Source organism: Vulpes vulpes, chromosome 10 (assembly GCF_048418805.1).
Source record: "Vulpes vulpes isolate BD-2025 chromosome 10, VulVul3, whole genome shotgun sequence".
Lineage (NCBI taxonomy): Eukaryota > Metazoa > Chordata > Mammalia > Carnivora > Canidae > Vulpes > Vulpes vulpes.
Genome location: NC_132789.1, coordinates 45,991,192 through 46,008,331, shown reverse-complemented (window position 1 = coordinate 46,008,331; position 17,140 = coordinate 45,991,192). Strand labels below are relative to the sequence as shown.

The 17,140-nt window shown below is 59.5% G+C and overlaps 1 protein-coding gene across 6 annotated transcripts in view; it reads right to left on the bottom strand.

Annotated features, from left to right (window-relative positions):
* Window positions 1-17,140, bottom strand: part of CSMD2 (CUB and Sushi multiple domains 2) — a 494,027-nt gene that overhangs the window by 90,706 nt on the left and 386,181 nt on the right. For all 6 annotated transcript variants that reach the window (XM_072723914.1, XM_072723908.1, XM_072723910.1 and 3 more), the window contains exons 34-41: window positions 16,523-16,726; window positions 16,112-16,236; window positions 15,163-15,259; window positions 13,858-13,962; window positions 9,418-9,536; window positions 9,123-9,192; window positions 7,326-7,442; window positions 3,910-4,119 (exon numbers count right to left, since the gene is read on the bottom strand). In XM_072723914.1, coding sequence (XP_072580015.1) covers window positions 3,910-4,119; window positions 7,326-7,442; window positions 9,123-9,192; window positions 9,418-9,536; window positions 13,858-13,962; window positions 15,163-15,259; window positions 16,112-16,236; window positions 16,523-16,726 — 1,047 coding nt within the window. The remainder of the gene's footprint in view (window positions 1-3,909; window positions 4,120-7,325; window positions 7,443-9,122; window positions 9,193-9,417; window positions 9,537-13,857; window positions 13,963-15,162; window positions 15,260-16,111; window positions 16,237-16,522; window positions 16,727-17,140) is intronic.

Here is a 17,140-nt window from a genome sequence, read left to right as displayed (position 1 = left end):
TGGACGTTTCCTCCTCGAGGACGTGGGCAGGCAGAGAGCCGACCTCGTGTGGAGCCGGGGCTTGGACTCACACGGACCCGCCCCGTCTACCAGTCGCTGCCTTTGGGCCGGAGGCTTTGGGGTCCTTATTTAGGACGTCATTATCGTGAGGACCAGGGGGGCTAACACATCACGGCCCTTTGTGCGGCGCTGGCACAGAGCCAGAGCGTAATAAACGTGGTTTTCCCTGTCTCCGTGGGGAGGGGGCTCGGGGGAGACAGGGCGACGCTGGGCGCTGGTTCACAGGCACCCGCCTGGGGCCGGGCCTCAGTTCTTTCCTGTGGGTTGTCTCGTTTAACCTCAACAACCTTGTTCTGGGTCATGGGCGCGGGAAGCAGTTGGGGGAGGCCGGAGTGGGGTCTTTGTGACTGAGGAGCGGGGGTCCCACGGGGGCACATCCTCGGACGCGGGGAGGCGGCCGGTGCCGACCCCAAGCTTGTGCCCGGAGCCCCTGGGGGGGACTGGGGTTCCTGCCACCGGCCTAGGGTCGCCGGCCGGGGCAGGAGGGCGGGTGCCTGAGGGGAGGCTGTGGCCCGGGGTCCCTGCTGGGAACCACCCCACGAGGGGGACCGGCCTTTGCAGAAAAAGGGACCCTTCGGGAGAGCGCCCAGGCTGCTTTCAAACGGGGCCAAAGCGCTCAGGGCCTGCGCCCGGAGGGAGCCGCCAAGGAGCCGGGGCGCCTCTGGGTGCAGGGCCGGGCCCGTGGGGGGGCATCGGCCTGCTGAGTAGGGCTCCCCAGGGGCACGCGGGCTGGGCCCCCAGGGAGGCGTCACGGTGGGAAGAGACAACTTTCAACCAGCGCCACAACGCAAATAGCGGTGACACGTGAGGACATTTGCTATTACGCAAATAGCGGTAATATGGTGAGAATTACTAAGACGTTCACGTTATTAAGGTAGGAAGGACAGTGCCCAGCACTTTGGAACAGTTTTGTGTCCGGTCACTGCTCAGCTCCTTGCAAACCCGGTGTCCCCAGCAGCTGTGGTGGCTTCGGTGAGGCCCGGTGACCCGGAGGCCTGGTGACAGGGGCTTGTGCTGTTAGTAACAACTTCAGGGGAACGTTCACTTGAGGGGAGACAGGAGAACCCTAGCCTAGGGAGTTCGGGGCGCCTAACGAAGGGATTTTGAGAAAAGCAAGGAGTTGGATTTCCTCAAAGTGCTGGGACCGCAGGCAGCTGGGCCTGCTCCATAGCAGCGCCTTAGTGGGGACAAGTGGCCCCTCTGGGAACAGGTCTTTTCACGAAGGAACACCTGGGGTGAGGGGTCAGCGTCCAGCTCCACAGGCCCTGCAGGTACGGGAGCACGAGGGCCCGTCGGGCGGGGAGAACTATTTGTGCCTGTCGTAAATCAGGAGGCCTCCGTGGGAGGACCCACCAAGTCACAGAGGTAAACGTGAGCGAGAGACGGATTGCACACACCCAGAGTCGACGCCTCGGGCCCGGCACACAATCAGACCACCTCCCGGGGCGGGGCTGCGTGTCCGCTGCCCTTGTGCCTCGCTTCCCCCAGCAAGGGAAATCCTGAGAAGGGGGCCCCTAAGGAGGGCAGCGGGCCTGTCACAGAGACGGCTGCTGCTGCAGGCGCTGGCCTGGGTCTGGGAAGCCTCAGCGGGTGCAAGGGGCGGAGGCCAGGGCCCCGTGGAGGTGGGGAGGGCTCTTCCACGGGGAGGAGTCAGTGAGGCCCGCGGCCTCGGCTGATGACGCCCCCAGGGTGTATCACAGGGGCCCATGGTGAGTGAGGTCTGGCCTCACTGCGTGGACCCAGTGGGCAGGCCCCCAGGAAGCTGTCCCGGTCCCGGTGGTGGGGTCGTCAGTACTTGCACCGATGCAACAGGAGGCATCTCAGGGGGAACACCTGGGCCTGTGCGAGCTGGGCTCTCTGGGATCGAACTGCATCCCCCGACCAGATGCACATGTTGGGGTCCCAACCCCTGGCATCTGAATGGGGCCTTATTTGGAGAGAGGATCTTGCCGTTTCACCTGATGGCAATGAGGTCATGGGGGGGTGGTCCTCACCCAACATGACTGCTGTCCTTGTAAAAAGGGGAAACTTGGGGACATACAGGGATCTGAAGCCAGAGATGGGGGTGATATTTCCATTAGCCAGGGAGTTCAGACGGCCAGCAACCCCCAGGAGCAAGGACAGAGGCCTGGAGAGTGTTCCCGCGGCCTCTGAGCGGTGAGAGGACCAACGCGTGTTGCCCCAGGGCTGCAGCCCCCCAGGGCGGGGGGGGGCCAAGGAAGGAGACGCTGACCCTGAGCATGGGTCCGAGTCTCTCCTGTGACGGGATGCGGCGGCTGAGGTGTCACCACGTGCCAGACCCCGCGGCCCGCCCCGGCCTCTGTCCCCGGCCTCTGGGGCATGGCCTGTTACCCCAAGGAGGCCGGTGCCGTTGGGGCCAGAGCACAGCCGCCCCCCCCCCCCCCCCCGCACTGAGCTGTCCCAGGTGTGGCAAGCGCAGCCACGCTGCCTCAGTTCCACCGGAGGCGGGAGGCGGCAGTGCCTGGGTCACTGGGCCGTGGAATACCCTTGAGGCTCTCCCGAAACCAGCAGCCCAGACCATCGGCCCGTGTCCATCTCTGACAAGGGACAGCAAGGCCAAAGGTCAGGGCATCATGTATACACTTACGTAGGAAACACAACAAAAAAGTCATGAAACAGGACACATTTTCACAGGTACGTGGAACATATGTGTGGCAACGCGTGGGAAAGATCTGGAAAGATCACGTCAAAACAACAGTGACAACTTGAGGGGAATAAGCCCAGGTGCGGAGGCTGTGGACAGAGAAAGCTCGACCTTGTCTGTGATGCTTTGATTTCTTCCTTCCTTCCCTTTGTCCTTCCTCCCTCCCCCCGCCTTCCTTTTTAACAAGGTGAATGTGTTTGCAAACTATTAATATAATTAAAAATTAACTTTCAAAAAGAAAATTACAAAGGTGGTATTTATAGTATGATGCCATTTTGGTTGAAATAAAATAATAATAATAGCTGCATCAATCTACGCACTGGAAAAATGGGGAACGCAAACTTAAAAGTTGGTATCTCTGCACAAGGTGCAGTTGGAGATGGGATGACGGGAAAACTTTGACTTTCTACGACAGACTTACAAAAATCCCTGTGGTGTTCTAATTTTTTATAAGCATGTATTAGATTGGAAAAAAAGTCCAAAATCATGCAAAAAAAAAAAAAAAGTCAATGGAAGGCTCTGGAAGGACAGGTTAGAACAAATGGTTCAGTCCGTCGCATTAGTAAGGCATCCGAGGGGCAGACCAGCCCCCCCCCCCCCCCGACGGGGCACCACCTGCACAGCCACAGGCGACGGCCCCTCACACAAGGACAGCCTGAGGTGAGGGAGCACAGAGCTTGTTCCGGGAAAAAAACATGCCCGGAGGAGCGGGGGCCTTCACGGATTCCCCTCAGCAAGCAGAGCCCCGGAGAGCGTGGCAGGCGCCCTCAGTGGGGTCGATGGGCTGGTCTCATCCGAAGGCTCTGTGGGAGCCCCAGGGCGGCGACCAGAGTCCTCCGTCGTGTGACGGGAGCCGCTCACTGAGGGTGACGGGGCTTCACACAGTCGGCCGAGGAAGGCTGAGGGCAAGGGGTGGCGGGATGCTGGGGACAACCCCTGGGGGCTGGGACTGGATGGCGGGGGGCCTCCAGTGGTGCTGTTGGGACTTAACCCTGGGAAAGGCTGGTCAAAGGGGGTTGGGCACCTTCACGGAGCCGGAGGGACCTGCCGCCGAAGGGGAGCCCTCCTCCCTAGGAGCCCCCGCTGCCCCTCGGCCCCCCGAGTGCCCTCTCCTGCACGTGGAGGGCAGAGCAGATGGGTAGGAGAGGGGTGGACGGCAGCAAGCGGGCCCTCGCGGCGCTCACCCTGATACTCCAGCTTGAATCCTGGCCGGTTCTGGGAGTGGTCGCTGTGGAAATACACGGTGGTCTCGTGGGACGTGGAGAGGAGCGCGCCTGGGAGCTCGCTGCCGCTGAACCTGCCCATCATGCGGCTGGTCTCGTGGGGGCCGTTCCGGATCTCAATGAAGTCGTGGTTGGGCTCGGTGGAGAAGTTCAGGAACTGGATGTGAGCTCCTGGCAGTGAGACAGAGGCAGACAGTGCCCCAAGCCACACAGTCCTGCGGCGAACGCGCGGCCTGGCCTCCTGGAAGCTTCTCCCGCCGGGCCTCGCACGTCCCCACCACCGATGTCCCGCCCGAGATTCGCGGAACCGCGGTCTGGAAGCCACCGTCCTGTCTGGGCTTTTGTCTTGAGTCAGGACTGAACTTAAAAATGTGCTATTTGAGTCTTCCATGTTCTGTCTCCCTTTCTGATTTTTCCTACCCACTTCTACTCCTAACTCTGGGAAACGAACTAGGGGTGGTGGAAGGGGAGGAGGGCGGGGGGTGGGGGTGACTGGGTGACGGGCACTGAGGGGAGCACTTGATGGGATGAGCACTGGGTGTTATTCTATATGTTGGCAAATTGAACACCAATAAAAAATAAATTTATTATTTAAAAAATAATAAAAAAATAAAAATTAAACGTTTTCTAAAAAAAAATGTGTTATTTGCTCAGAATGAAGGGCTTCGGTCATTCCACATGGCTCTCCATCCCCACCCCCACCCCGATTTTATTTTTTTGAAAACAAAGCTCGGCACCAACGCGTGGTTTGTAGTTCACAGGCCTACTCTCGGCACAAAGACAGCTCTGCTAAAACGAACGTTTCACTGAAAAATAACTGTATCCTCTCAAAAGACTTGAGCTTCGGTGCCGCTGTCTTCTAGAATACTTACGGCAATTCAGAAAGCAGAAAAGCACGTTGTCAATGAAGTTTACACTCTGGGATCTTAACTGGGTTAATCGAGATCTCCTAACAACCCGAGAAGCTAAACAGATCTCTTCGAGCCCTTAACGTACATGATAATGCACGCCGCGAAGTGGAGGTGGAAAGAGATTTGCTTTCTGGTGAGATTTCTCAAAATTAAGATTATTATTAAAAATGATGTGGAAGAAATACATTCACCAAGCAGAGGAAAATGTGCATTAGGCTAGTTGTGAAAGTCTGATTGCAAAGTAGTAGGTGCTCCCATAATTCTAACTTTTGCATTAAAAAATGAGAAGAATAGTCACCGATGCCCTAATAATATTGACTGAGCATCCGCCACGCATCAGGGCTGTGCTGGGCACCGCGTGGGGGGCACCGTCTGGCAGGTCCTCGTCTTCACGGGGGCCAAACGGTCACTGAGGACTGGGCTGGGGCGGTTATCTCCGCAGGGTGGATTCACAGATGGACTTTAATCCCTAAAAATTTCTCTAATTTGCATAGAATGGGGATTTAAGTGTGATTTTTTTCATCTAATTATTTAAATAAAATAAAGGCTGCTAACACTGAAGACCCTCCGTGTCTCCTGCTGTCCCATCTGAGGATCACTCACAGAATGGGGAGATACCTCCCCAGTCCATGTTTTTAGATTCCCAAATGTGTGTCGGATTTGTCTCATTTATGTAAATGTTCTACCGTACAGTCATCTAAACTCTTTAATTCAATATTGTGCTTTTCGGGGTCTACCCTTGCTGATACAAGGAGCAAGCTCATTGGTTCGACTACACAGTAATCGATCTCATTTTGTGAATGATGCAGCTGTGCTACATATGACCCTATTAGCGACCATGCAGGTTGTCTCCAAAGTGCGGGCAGCCCCGGCCCAGCACTCAGCCCCCATCGCCGCAGCCCCGTGAGCAGCATGTTCACCAGGGGCCCCTGCGGGCCTCAGGGTGTGCGGAGAACGGGGTGCCACCGCTGCCATCGCCGGGGTTCCTCACGGCCATCTCGGGGCCCCGGCCCGCGGCCAGGAGTCGCCCGAAAGCAAGGCCTCGGTGACTGGCCTGTGCAGACGCTGGGAAGCGGCCGCGTCTGAGGCGGGGAGAGCTCTGGGGGCTGCACACTGGGACCGACGAGGACGGCGGCCTAACTCCTGCTCAAACTCTTTTCCTTTGGTGTCTGTGCTTCCTCCATCCCTCCATCACCTGAGTGTCTTGGGGCCCACGGCTGCATCCGCAGCCCTAGGGGCTCCTGGCTCCCCTTCCCCAATCTCTAAAATCGGGAGTTTCCCAAGGCTGCCAAAGTCCTCCTCATGTTGTACCCTGGTCATCCACCCCCTGGGTCCCCTGAAAGGTGCTAAATAAGAGACTCCATCCTGGGCAGCCCGGGTGGCTCAGCGGTTTCCACCGCCTGCAACCCAGGGTGTGACCCCGGGGTCCTGGAATCGAGTCCCACGTCGGGCTCCCTGCATGGAGCCTGCTTCTCCGTCTGCCTGTGTCTCTGCCTCTTTCTCTCTCTCTCTGTGTCTCTCATGAATAAATAAATAATTTTTTTTTTAAAGGGAGTCTCCATCCTTTGAGGGTCACCAGCCCCTCCCCTCCGCTCAGTACATTTGTGAAGGAGGCCAGTTGGCTCCCTTTCTCCTGGAAGCCCCTTCTCCTTCAGAAGACCCTATCGGGCTGCAGAGTAAAGAATACATCGGGCTTTTTCATTCCTGAGGTCACGGACAGAGAGGTCCTAGGAGGCAGGAGGTCCTAGGGGCAGGGACACCCCCAGGACCCACCGTCCCCAGGAGCAGGGCAGTGACTCAGGCAAGGCGACCCATCGGTTCCTTGTCAACACACCTTTTTTCTCCTCAACAGAGATATCAGGGTTGAGTTATATTCCCGGTCAGAAACGAATCAGCAGCAGTTAGACTTTGTGCCCACACCCCACCAACCCCCGTGCCTGGAATACTCCATCTCCACCAAAAGAAAAAAAAAAAAAAAACGCCCTCCCACTCCTTAAGATGAGGCCTAAATGTGCATCTAAAAAATGCAATCTCAAAAAAAATAAATAAAAAATGCAAACTCGAGGGGGGGGCACTTGGCAGGATGAGCACTGGGCGTTATGCTCTATGTTGCCAAATTGAACTCCAATTAAAAAAAAATTTAAAAAAATGCGAACTCTGAATCGTGTCGACCTTGGCTATGTAATTTAATTAGGATGAGAAATCGGATGTTGAAGTTAAAAGCACAAGTTGAGGTCCAGCCTCTGCGAGAGCCTCTTTCTTTTTCAGCCGTCCCTGGGTGATTCCTCATCCCGCGGTCCTGCATCCCAGCTCACTACCCAGATAATAGTAGCCGCAATCCCTGAGGTCATTTCTCTCGTATTTTATGTTCATCCCCAGCGTTCTTAACTCGTCCTCGCCACCGTGGGGGCAGAGCACTCTGCGGGCACGCCGAAGGGTCCCCCGGGCCCGGGCGTGTAGACTTACCAAAGCCCACGGGCAGGGCTATCTTCCAGGAGCAGTCCATGTTGCTGGGGTAGTTGCCGGGGAAGCCGGGGCTCAGGATCACGCCCTCCATCTCCTCCACTGCACCCCCACACTGCGCTGTGACGGGACAGCAGGCGGAGGGTGAGGACGCACGCGGGACAGCGCGGGGGCCGCGCCAGCATTCGGATGCTCCCTTAGGGCAGCGGTTTCTGCCCCTTTCTCAAGCCATAAACCCCTATGAGAATCCAAAGGAACCAACGGCTCACCCGCCATGACCGAGTGCCCGTGTGGGTGAAGCTGAGTCGGGGCAGGGCTGCTCAGGTCGGGGCGCTGGCGTCCACAAGCCCGGGCCATGGCTCTTGGCCTCGGCCAAGTGTGACATTCTCGCCTCAAACCTCCCTCCATCACCGTCCCATCAACTCTTCCAAGACTAAAGAAAAAGGACGGAGGCGGGGGCTGGCGTGCATGGGGTCCTCACCCTGCCAGGGGCCCCCTCCGCCCCTGACCTTCGCCCTCCGCCACGGGAACCGTGATTAGCGTTCCTCGGGGGGCCAGCCGTGAGGGGCTGGGGCATCTGACGGGCCGGCCCAGGTGACCTGAGAGTCACTGAACAGGCAGGGCTGGAGCCCGAGTCCAGCCTGGTCAGGGGACACCAACTCTGTTCTTTCACAGCTTCCAGGGAACGGTCATGTGAGCTGGTTTTGGGGGACAGAGAGAGACCGAGGGGAGGGGTGTGCGGGGTCTCAGCGGAGGCATCCTGGGAACTGGGTGACATGCGGACCTGAGAGCGACGGTGCCTGGGTTGGGGGGGCTGCGGCCCAGGTCAGACCCACCGCCTGGGACACAACCCCAACGCCGTCACTTCCTGGGCAAGTTCCAAACCTTGCGCACCTGCTTCCCCCGCCTATGCAGTGGAGCTGATCCGGGCACCTACGTCCCTGGGCGGCACCTACATCCCCGGGCGGCACCTACGTCAGTATCCCTGACAACGGGGACCAGTGCACGCGGTGGCCCGGTGGCAGCTGCACTGTCAGCAGCAGCTGCGGTTAACATGGGCGGTTTCCTCGGCAAGAATTTTGGAATACGGAGCGGGTGGGGGGTGGGGGTGCCTCCTTGGCCTGACCGGTCACGTCTGTGACCGCGGGGCGGTGACCAGAGCTCGCCTCCGGTGAGCCCCGGGAGGGAAATGCCATTGTGCCCCAGGGATGCTTCGTCCATGCACTTGGCCGCGCATCCCAGGGTCGGCGGGCGTCCACCCTGACAGTGCCCGTCACTTTGTACTGTAAAAGCCTTGGGTTTCCCTTTGTGAAAACGGAGGCAATGGTACCCCCAAGAGGCGCCGTGTGCAAACCTGCGGTGCCAGGCCTTGCCCACAGTGGACGGCCAGTAAATGGGGCGTCACCCTGCCCCATGCTGAGCACACGCTCCTAGGACCCTGCAGTCCCTGCGTCCATGGCTTGCTTCCCCGGCGCTTAGCACGAGGTGAGAAACCCAACCAAGCTAAGCCCGTGCTGCACACATGCCCCCCTGCCCCCATTTCTCTTCTAGTGGATTTTGTCTGTCTGTCCCCTGGAGTGTCGCAGGGGAAGGGGCCTCAACTGCCCAAAGGGTCCAGCAGGGCCGTGGGCTCTTCTGTGGGATCAGGACAATGGCCAAGCCCCCGTGGCTTCCAGGCTGGTGGGGGACGGCTTGCAGGGTGGCGCCAGGCTTGGGTGCGGGCTGCACACCCCCGAGCAGGCTGGCGCGGCCCGGGCCCCGCGGGCAGGGGTCGGAGGGGCTGAGCGCGGGCTCTCTTACCGATGCAGAGTGGTGGAGGATAGTTCCAGCGGCGCACGGTCCCAGGCATGCAGGAGATGTGCGCATGGCCCTGGAGGGATGGGGACAGGGGTGGGCCGGAGCTGAAGCGTCCTCGTCGCCCACCCCCCCAAGCTCCCTGGATGCCTTCAGAGGAAGGGTAGGCTCGCCGGAGTGCGGCCACACTGGAGCTTCGCGGGGACGCGTCCTGGGGCCTGAGAGGCCTGTCCTGTCCTGTGTGGCCCACGGGCCCTGCGTCTCGGGGGACACCCGCCTGGGCCTGGGGCCGGGGACATACCTGGAGGGCATATCCTGGCTCGCACTGGAAGGAGACCACGTCATTCACCAGGTAGCGCTCGCCGGCCTTCACCCCGTTACTGGGCACCGCGGGCTCTGGGCAGCTGCTTAGGCCCACCGCTGGGGACACAGACGCACACACGGGACAGGGTGACGGCAGGCCCGGGTCAGGGCGGTGGGACGGGCTCCGGTTACCCCGTGCCCGCAGCGGGAGGTGGGTGGCCCCGGGCTCAGCGCAGGCCTCCGGGGGCGGGGGCGCGGGGGAGATGCCCCGACCTGGCTCCTGGCCTCCCGCACGGCCCCAGACCCCACTTCCCTCCATCCTCCCGGCCCTAAGAAGACGATTCCTCCGGCAACGGAGTTGGGAGAGGGGAACGACAGGTGCGGAGGAAGGGGGGGCCCTCGGGGTCACTCGGACGCTCGGAAGGCCCTGCTCTCCGGGACACACTGTGCGGAAAAACGTTGGCCAGTGGATGGGACTCTGCTGCCTTATTTCTCCTGCTGTGTCCCTGAGCTCCTTTCTGGGGGCGACACCGGGGGTCCTCACGCCTGGCCCCCCACGATTGGCCTGGGCTCACCGCCGGCCCCTAGCCTCGCCGCCCTGGGCACACCCCGTGCATCTGCGTCCCTCAGTCACAGACGTCCCTACTCGGCACCTCCAAGTGGGTTCCTGTCGAGTGTTTCAGTCTCCCCCCTCATGGAACATCCCCGGACCTCACGCGCCACCCCGAGCCCTTCCAGGATCACCCTAGGGACTCCCCAACGCTCCTGCATTCTCCCAGCTTGAGTCTCTCAATTCACCTGCAGTTACTGGATCTTCATTATCTGCCCAGCGCCGTGCGCAGGGCTGTGTGAGGACCCAGCCCCTCCTCCTGTCGCCGTCATCACCGCAGCGGCACTTAGGGAGACCCCCCACTCCCAGCGGGGCCGGGGACACGGGCTGCAGGTGTCGTGTCAGCCTTGAAGGAGGTCCTCGTGCCCCACGCCCCGGGCGAGGACGAAGAGACGTGCGCCCTGTGGCCATGGAGCTGGGACTCAGGCCAAGTGCAGCCTGACCGCAGGTCTGTGCGGGTGGAGGACACACAGGCCACCCGGCCCGGCTCCGTGCCCCTTGTCCCCTGGAATCCTCCTCAAGCAGCTTTGCATCCCTCCTGAGGGTGGAGAACTCACAGTGGGCGGGTGGGCAGGCGGGCAGCACCTCCTGGCTGGGACTTCGTGTCTCCCCTGTGCCCAGCTGGGGCCCGTCCGCGGCTGCAGACGCCGCAGGGCCCCTAACTCAGATGCAGTAAAACGTGCTAAGGACGTCCCTGTGCCCGGCGGCCGGTGGCCTGCGGCTGACAGTGCCGTGTTCCGGGGACGGGCGCTGGGTCTGCCCCAGGCACCTCCAGCTCCCAGGGCTTGGGACAGGGCAGCCTGGGCCTGGGGCCCCCGGTGGATGCCTCTGGCAGCCCTCCCAGCAGACCCAGGCCCCTCGGGAGAGGCAGGCTCCCTGGGGAGCTGTGGCTGCATGTCCCGCATGGAGCAGGGGGGTGGGGAGGGCTGGGCGGCCCGGGCCACCAACCAGCGGCCCCATCCTCTTGTGCAGCAGCTGGTGCATCATCACTGCACCTCGGAGCCGGGCATCGACACGTGCACCAGGTTACTACGTGCACCAGGTAACTACGTGTGCTTTCTCCTTCCGAGGAAAAGCCTCATGTAACAAAGTGTGTGAATCTTACGTGCATGCTTGCTGAGTTTTGACAAATGCCTGCACCTGCACGACTCAGACCTACCGGAACTGCAGAACACCGCTGAATCTAGGAGGTCCCTGTGCCCCTCTCAGGGAATTCCTGCTGTACAGGTGCCTTTTTTTTTTTTTTTGACAGAGTGAGAGCGAGTGCGCTCCTCCAAGCAGGGGTCGGCAGGGGCGGAGGGCGAGGGCATCTTGAGCAGGCTCCATGCAGAGGGGAGCACGACACGGGGCTCGATCTCGAGACCCTGAGATCATGACCTAAGCCGCCATCGAGGGTTGGACACTTAACAGATGGAGCCACCCGGGCACCCCTTGCATGTCCTCTTGAGAAGTGAACACGATTCCCAGGAGCAAAGGCCGTTTGCTCCTGTGAGTCCACAAGTGTCGGCAGCGGGGCGAAGACCTCAAGGGCAGGACGGGAGCCATCACCACGCTGAATCTGAAGGACGTCCCCCAACTGTCCTCCTGGCTGCTTCTCCCCCTGCCTCCCACTTACTGGGTGCCCGCGGCACGGCAGCCCGAGACCTACTTCCCCAGGTGGCGGCGGCAACAGAGGGAGGAGGCGCAGGGGGAAAGGAGGTGAAAGCAAGCGTGAAAGAACATGGTAGGAGGAAAAGGTGGAATGGGGAGAAACGTGAACCCCAAGAGAGAAACCGAGGAAGTCCATTCCCGTTTCTCATAGAGCGCGCGGCGTGGCTTTATTAAAGCCGGGCTGACGACAGGGGAAGATTTCTTATTTTATCCCTGGCGATCTACTGCTTTCAAAACCATATTGTTCCATTTTCGTTGCACTAAATCAGCATCGAGGGAGTCACAGCAGTAGATACAACTCTCGGACCTTCAAGACCGTTTGCCTCTACAGTTAATCCTTCCCTTCTGCACCCTCTTTGCAGATAGATGCTCGAATATTAAGAGAACAGTCGTTTTTAGCAAAAGACAAAGATGGTTTTGGCTCCTAGGAGTTCCAGCGGCTTCTGTTTTCCCTCAGCACTTCCCGCCAAGACAGGACAATGCTCGATAAGCATCGGGGGGGCGACCACTTAGTTCCCTTGAACGACAGCGACCACAGCAAACCTAGGAGAGGCAGGTTTTTTTTTCTTTGGGGGGGGGGCGGGGAACAAGGCAGCAAAATGACGAAGAGATTTAGGAAGGAAGTATATCTTTGGAAGAGGAAAGGAAAGAGAAGATTCTCGGGAACATTTAAGGGCTCGAAGGACAATGCTGGAAAAGGGAACAGAACTAGAGAACGGAGAGAAAGGGTAAAAGGAAAAGCGTGAATTATTCAAGAAAGACGGCGCGCTTTACTCCACCAGCGAGGGAAGCCTTTGAGGTCTACGGGGAGGAAGGTCTCGGGGTCCCTGTCCTACCCTCTGCCCCTCCAGGTCTTCGCTTCGGGCTGTCCTGGGCCTGCTGCCCAGCGCACACTTCCGCGCTCTCAGGCCACGAGCATCCTGGGGCCTGGCTGATAATCCTCTCCTGACCATCAGCCATCAGGGCAAAGCTTGTTGTTCGGAGCCCAGCCTAGCGTCTGCACAACATCCGGCGCTGCCCCCCAACCCAGCTCTAGTGCCAAGTGGGACCACCCTCGGCAAGGGCCCGTGTTGTCCCAGACGCTAAGCCAACCACACCTTCCCGTATTTCTTACTCCTCGCCGGACCCTAGCTCCAGCATCCCTTCCATAAGGTCTCGCCTGGCCGGGTTCAGTGCCCCCTCTTCTCTCCTTGCTTAGCGTATGGGGTTGCACGCAAATGATTCCCGCCCTGTCCGTCCACCTCCCTGGACTCTGTGTGTTTGTCTCTGTCCTGGGGGGGCGCCTAGCACAGGGTTGCCACACTCCTGCATGACCTCCACTTCTCCACCTGTCCAGGTACAAGTGACCACTCTGTCCCCTGGGACTACAGCTCCAGCACCTGGGGCATCGCCAGGGCCCCTGCAACACTGTGACGCGCCTCTCCGTCCACGCGTCTGCCTCTCCTCCAAGGACTCGGGGAACGCTCACCGCTCTGGACCTTGCCCAGTCCCAGCAAAGCTCAACACAGCACCCAACACATCGTGAACACCCCACAGCTACCTGCTGGATGAGCGTATAACAAGTACCTCCGTTTACCTATTCCTTCCCGCTCTCAGAAGTGACGGGACGACAAGCTCGCCCAGGATGAAACAGGCCCCCCCACAACCTCTGCTCTTTTGCCCCACTGAGCATCTCCACAAGCCCTTTTTCTTCTAACAGTTTTTCATCGTGGACGCTTCGGGGCGCTGGAAGCCAAGATGTAAGGTTTCAAGGGTGGAGGGAGAAATCTGGTGCAAGAGGAGTGAAGTTCCTCATGAGGACAAGGCGGTGGCATCACCGGGGGTTGGAGAGGACACGTTGTAGGACTGGAGGACGGCGCCTGCATTTCTGCACATCCCCAATTCTCTACCGGACCTAAATCAACGATGGGGCTCCCCTCCCATTCCTGGTGTGGACACGGGGGGGGGGGCGTGCCCAGGTGTCTGAGTTCGCTGAGACTCGGGGGTGAGACTCCTGCCGCCCCGCCCCCGGCTGTGCAGGCCTGAAGACTTTCATACCTTCTCTGAGCTTTGGCAACCTCATCTAGGCCTGTGGGGTGGAGAATGCACAGCCCCAGGAGGCCCCCGCTCACTGCAGGTCCTTGGCACCTGTCCGTCCCACCCCGAGCCCTGAACACAGCCGAGACTGTGGATCCTCACTTTTGTATTCCAAGTGGAAGCCGGCTGCCGACACGCTGATATCTGAGTAGAAATGAAGGTAGAGCTGGTTGGAGGTGCTGTTCAGAAGGGCAGGCACGGTTGTTCCTAGGGCAAGGAAACAGGGACTATTCACGCTTGGCCACCCCAGCCCTCGATTTCCTTCCCATTTCTCTGGTTTTTGTTACCTGCTGACATTCTGCTCCCAAGGCCCTCAAATGTCCCCAGTTATCGTACTCGCCAGGTGACAAACGAGCCCCTTCCCTCCCCAGGGTGCAGAGAGAGGAGACCTCAAGCTGTCTGCAGAGTGAGCAGTGGCAGAGGGGGGTGGGGAGTGGGGGCCACGGGCAGTGGGGAGTTTGGTCCCCTCCCCAGCCATCTTCAGATAACTGACAGGTGTAATTCTCTGGGCAGTGCAGGCAGTGTAGACCGTTTATACGGTGCACACGACTCCCTTTCCTATCTTGGCAACATGGAACCCTGAAGTCTGGGCACCCAGATAATTGCCCCAGCCACACTCAGTGAGCACTCTGCCCTTGGAATGGGGAACGATGTGGCCACTGTGGAAAACAGCGTGTCAGTTCCTCGTACGATGCGGAAATTCCACAGCGAGGTATACGCCCAAGGGAATCGAAACCATGTCCCGCAGAAACTGCTACGTGAATGCTTATAGCAGCATCGTTCACAACGAGCCCACAGTGTCCATCACCTGCCGGATGGGCAAGTGAAGCCTGGTCTCTCCACATGATGATGTGTCGGTGCTCGTTACAACATGGTGAGCCTTGAAAAATTAGGCGGAGGGAAAGAAGCCAGACCCAGGAGCCCGCCTATTGTAGGATCCCACTTATATGGGATTTCCAGAACCAGCGGATCTATGAAGACAGTACGGAGGTTGCCAAGGGATGGGGGCGTGGGGCGCCGGGGGCATGCAAACGAGCACCTGGCTTCCTTCGGGGGAAATGACAGCGTCGGGCGCTGGACAGCAGTGAGAGTTTGACTCTCGTGAATATACTAAAACCGCTGAACTGTACACTCGCTTTTCACCGTAGTGATATTATCATCCTTTGATGCCTGAGCTACGATCGACACGCAACACTGTGTTAGTTGCTGGTGCGCGATGTGCGGACCCATACTTGTGTGTATGGCGACACCGTCACCGAAATGAGCCCCGGTGACGCCTGTGGATCGTACACTTTAAAATGATGAGTTCTGTGGCCGGTGAACCACACGTCGGTGGTGATCATGGAGGGGACGATGATGAAGTCCACCCCCCGCCCTGAGCGGAGGTCCCTGGAAGCCCTGCCTCACCTGAGAAGCTCCCCAGCATGGTCACGGTGTTGTCCGCACCATCAAACACCTCCAGAGAGTCCCAGTTCTGCTCTGTGACAAAACTGATGACTTGAATCTGGGAAGGCAGAGGGATCGAAGCGTTGCTTAGGCGGCCTGTGTCTGTCTGCCCGTCCCGCTGTCCCTCCTTCTCCATTCATGTAGTTGATTCCATTACCGAGCACCCTCGCCTGGGGCTGACATTGTGCTAGGTCCTCCCACTGAGAGTACCCAGCCGTCCCTACCCCTGGTGACCTCATCTGTCCAGTGGGGACGACAGATGTCCAACGAAGGCCCCCGTCCCATCCCTCCAATGTTCCTTGGGTTTCCCTACCTTCCTGTCCCAACTGCACCAGACATCCTGCAGGGACGACCCGGGAACCCACTCCCGGCCAGACCTACCCACCTCGAGCCCCCGTTGCCACCCCTCTGTTGGCCTCGGAGGCTCTAACCGCCTCCATGCTGCCACCCAGCTCCAAGGCCTTCTCCACTCGCCTCTTACCACTGGTCCCCAGGCTGCTCCCATGGCCCAGGCTGCTGTATGGCCCCGGGCGTGCGCCTGGGGCATCTCCATGCCTCATCTGCTTGCTTCTTCCCCTTTCCTGCAATGCCCCCTCTCCTACCACCCATAACCTGGAGGAAAGCAGCTTTCAAGCCATCTGAAAACATCTTCTCTGACTCCTCCCCGATCTCTGTATTTCATTCAGTCCAGATGTTTCCTCCTCTGGCCTTCCCTGACGGCCCGAGCCCGGGACACCCCCCTCTTTCCCGAGTTACCCGCTCTCTCTTCACACCCCTGGAAGCTTCTGGGCCTTGAGCTGTTGTGTTTTTCTGCTTGTGGACCTCACCTCCACATCTGGCCCAAGGGGCAGGGACTGGCTGGAATGTCTCCTCCACGCTACTGCCTGCTTGGGCCTCCCCGAGCCCCTACCTGGATACCAGCGCCTTCAGGGACCATGATCTTCCACACGCAGTTGAGGCTGTTGAGGTAGGGCTCTGGGAAGCCGGGGGACAGGATGGTGCCCCTGCGCTCCGTGAGGTTGCCTCCGCACGGCACTGAGGGGGAGGCAGTTCTGGTCAGAGGGTCCTCCTGCTTGTCTCTGGTCCCCCAGGGGAGCCTCCCCCAGCACTCCTCCCTTGATGGCGGTTGGCTTCTCCCGTAGGCCCCCATCCCTGCTCCTCCCATGGCTGCTGTCCCTACAACCTTCCTCCCAGGCCTCCCTCCCCAAGCACCCCAGCTCCTCCTGACTGTCCTCACACCCAAGACACCCCACCTAAGTTGCTCTGGGGAGCAGGGCCTGCTGTTGGGTCTCCCCGGAGTCCCGGTGGCTCAGGTACTCACCCACACAGGTGGGCGCTGACACATTCCACTGGGCCAAGGCCCCGGGGACAGGGAGGCACTCGATTTCTGGGGACCCCTGCAGGGCATAGCCGGAGTTGCAATCGAAGCGGACGACGGCTCCCACTGAGAAGTCACTGCCCAGCCTCTTGCCATAACGGGGTTCTGGCACGGAGCTGCATTGCGTGGCGCTGGTTCGGGGCACCGCTGCAGGGGACAAGGCCATTGAAGGGCAGCCTCACACTGGTGGAAACCGGCTCGGGGATGGACACACAACGGTACCAGAGACGGTTTGGATGGGACCCCTGGGCGCCCTCTCCCAGGGCAAGGGGGGGATTTTCCAGGACAAAGCCCATTTTACTGAAATAGAGTTGGACATGCATTGCTGCAGCACAGCTTGTGAAACCACCATGGGAAGACAACTTTAGGTCCAGCTGTGTTCTGCTTTCCCATGATGCCCTTCGACTATCAGTGTCCACGTCCCTTTGCAAGGAGAATGGCCATTCTTCCTCCCATCACCCTGCCTCTGGCCCCTTTCCCCAAGTGCTTTAGGGCTGCCTAGGGCTCCACTCTCATGACCTGAGTCTGAACTCCCTCCCCTACCACCCCCACGGCAGACAG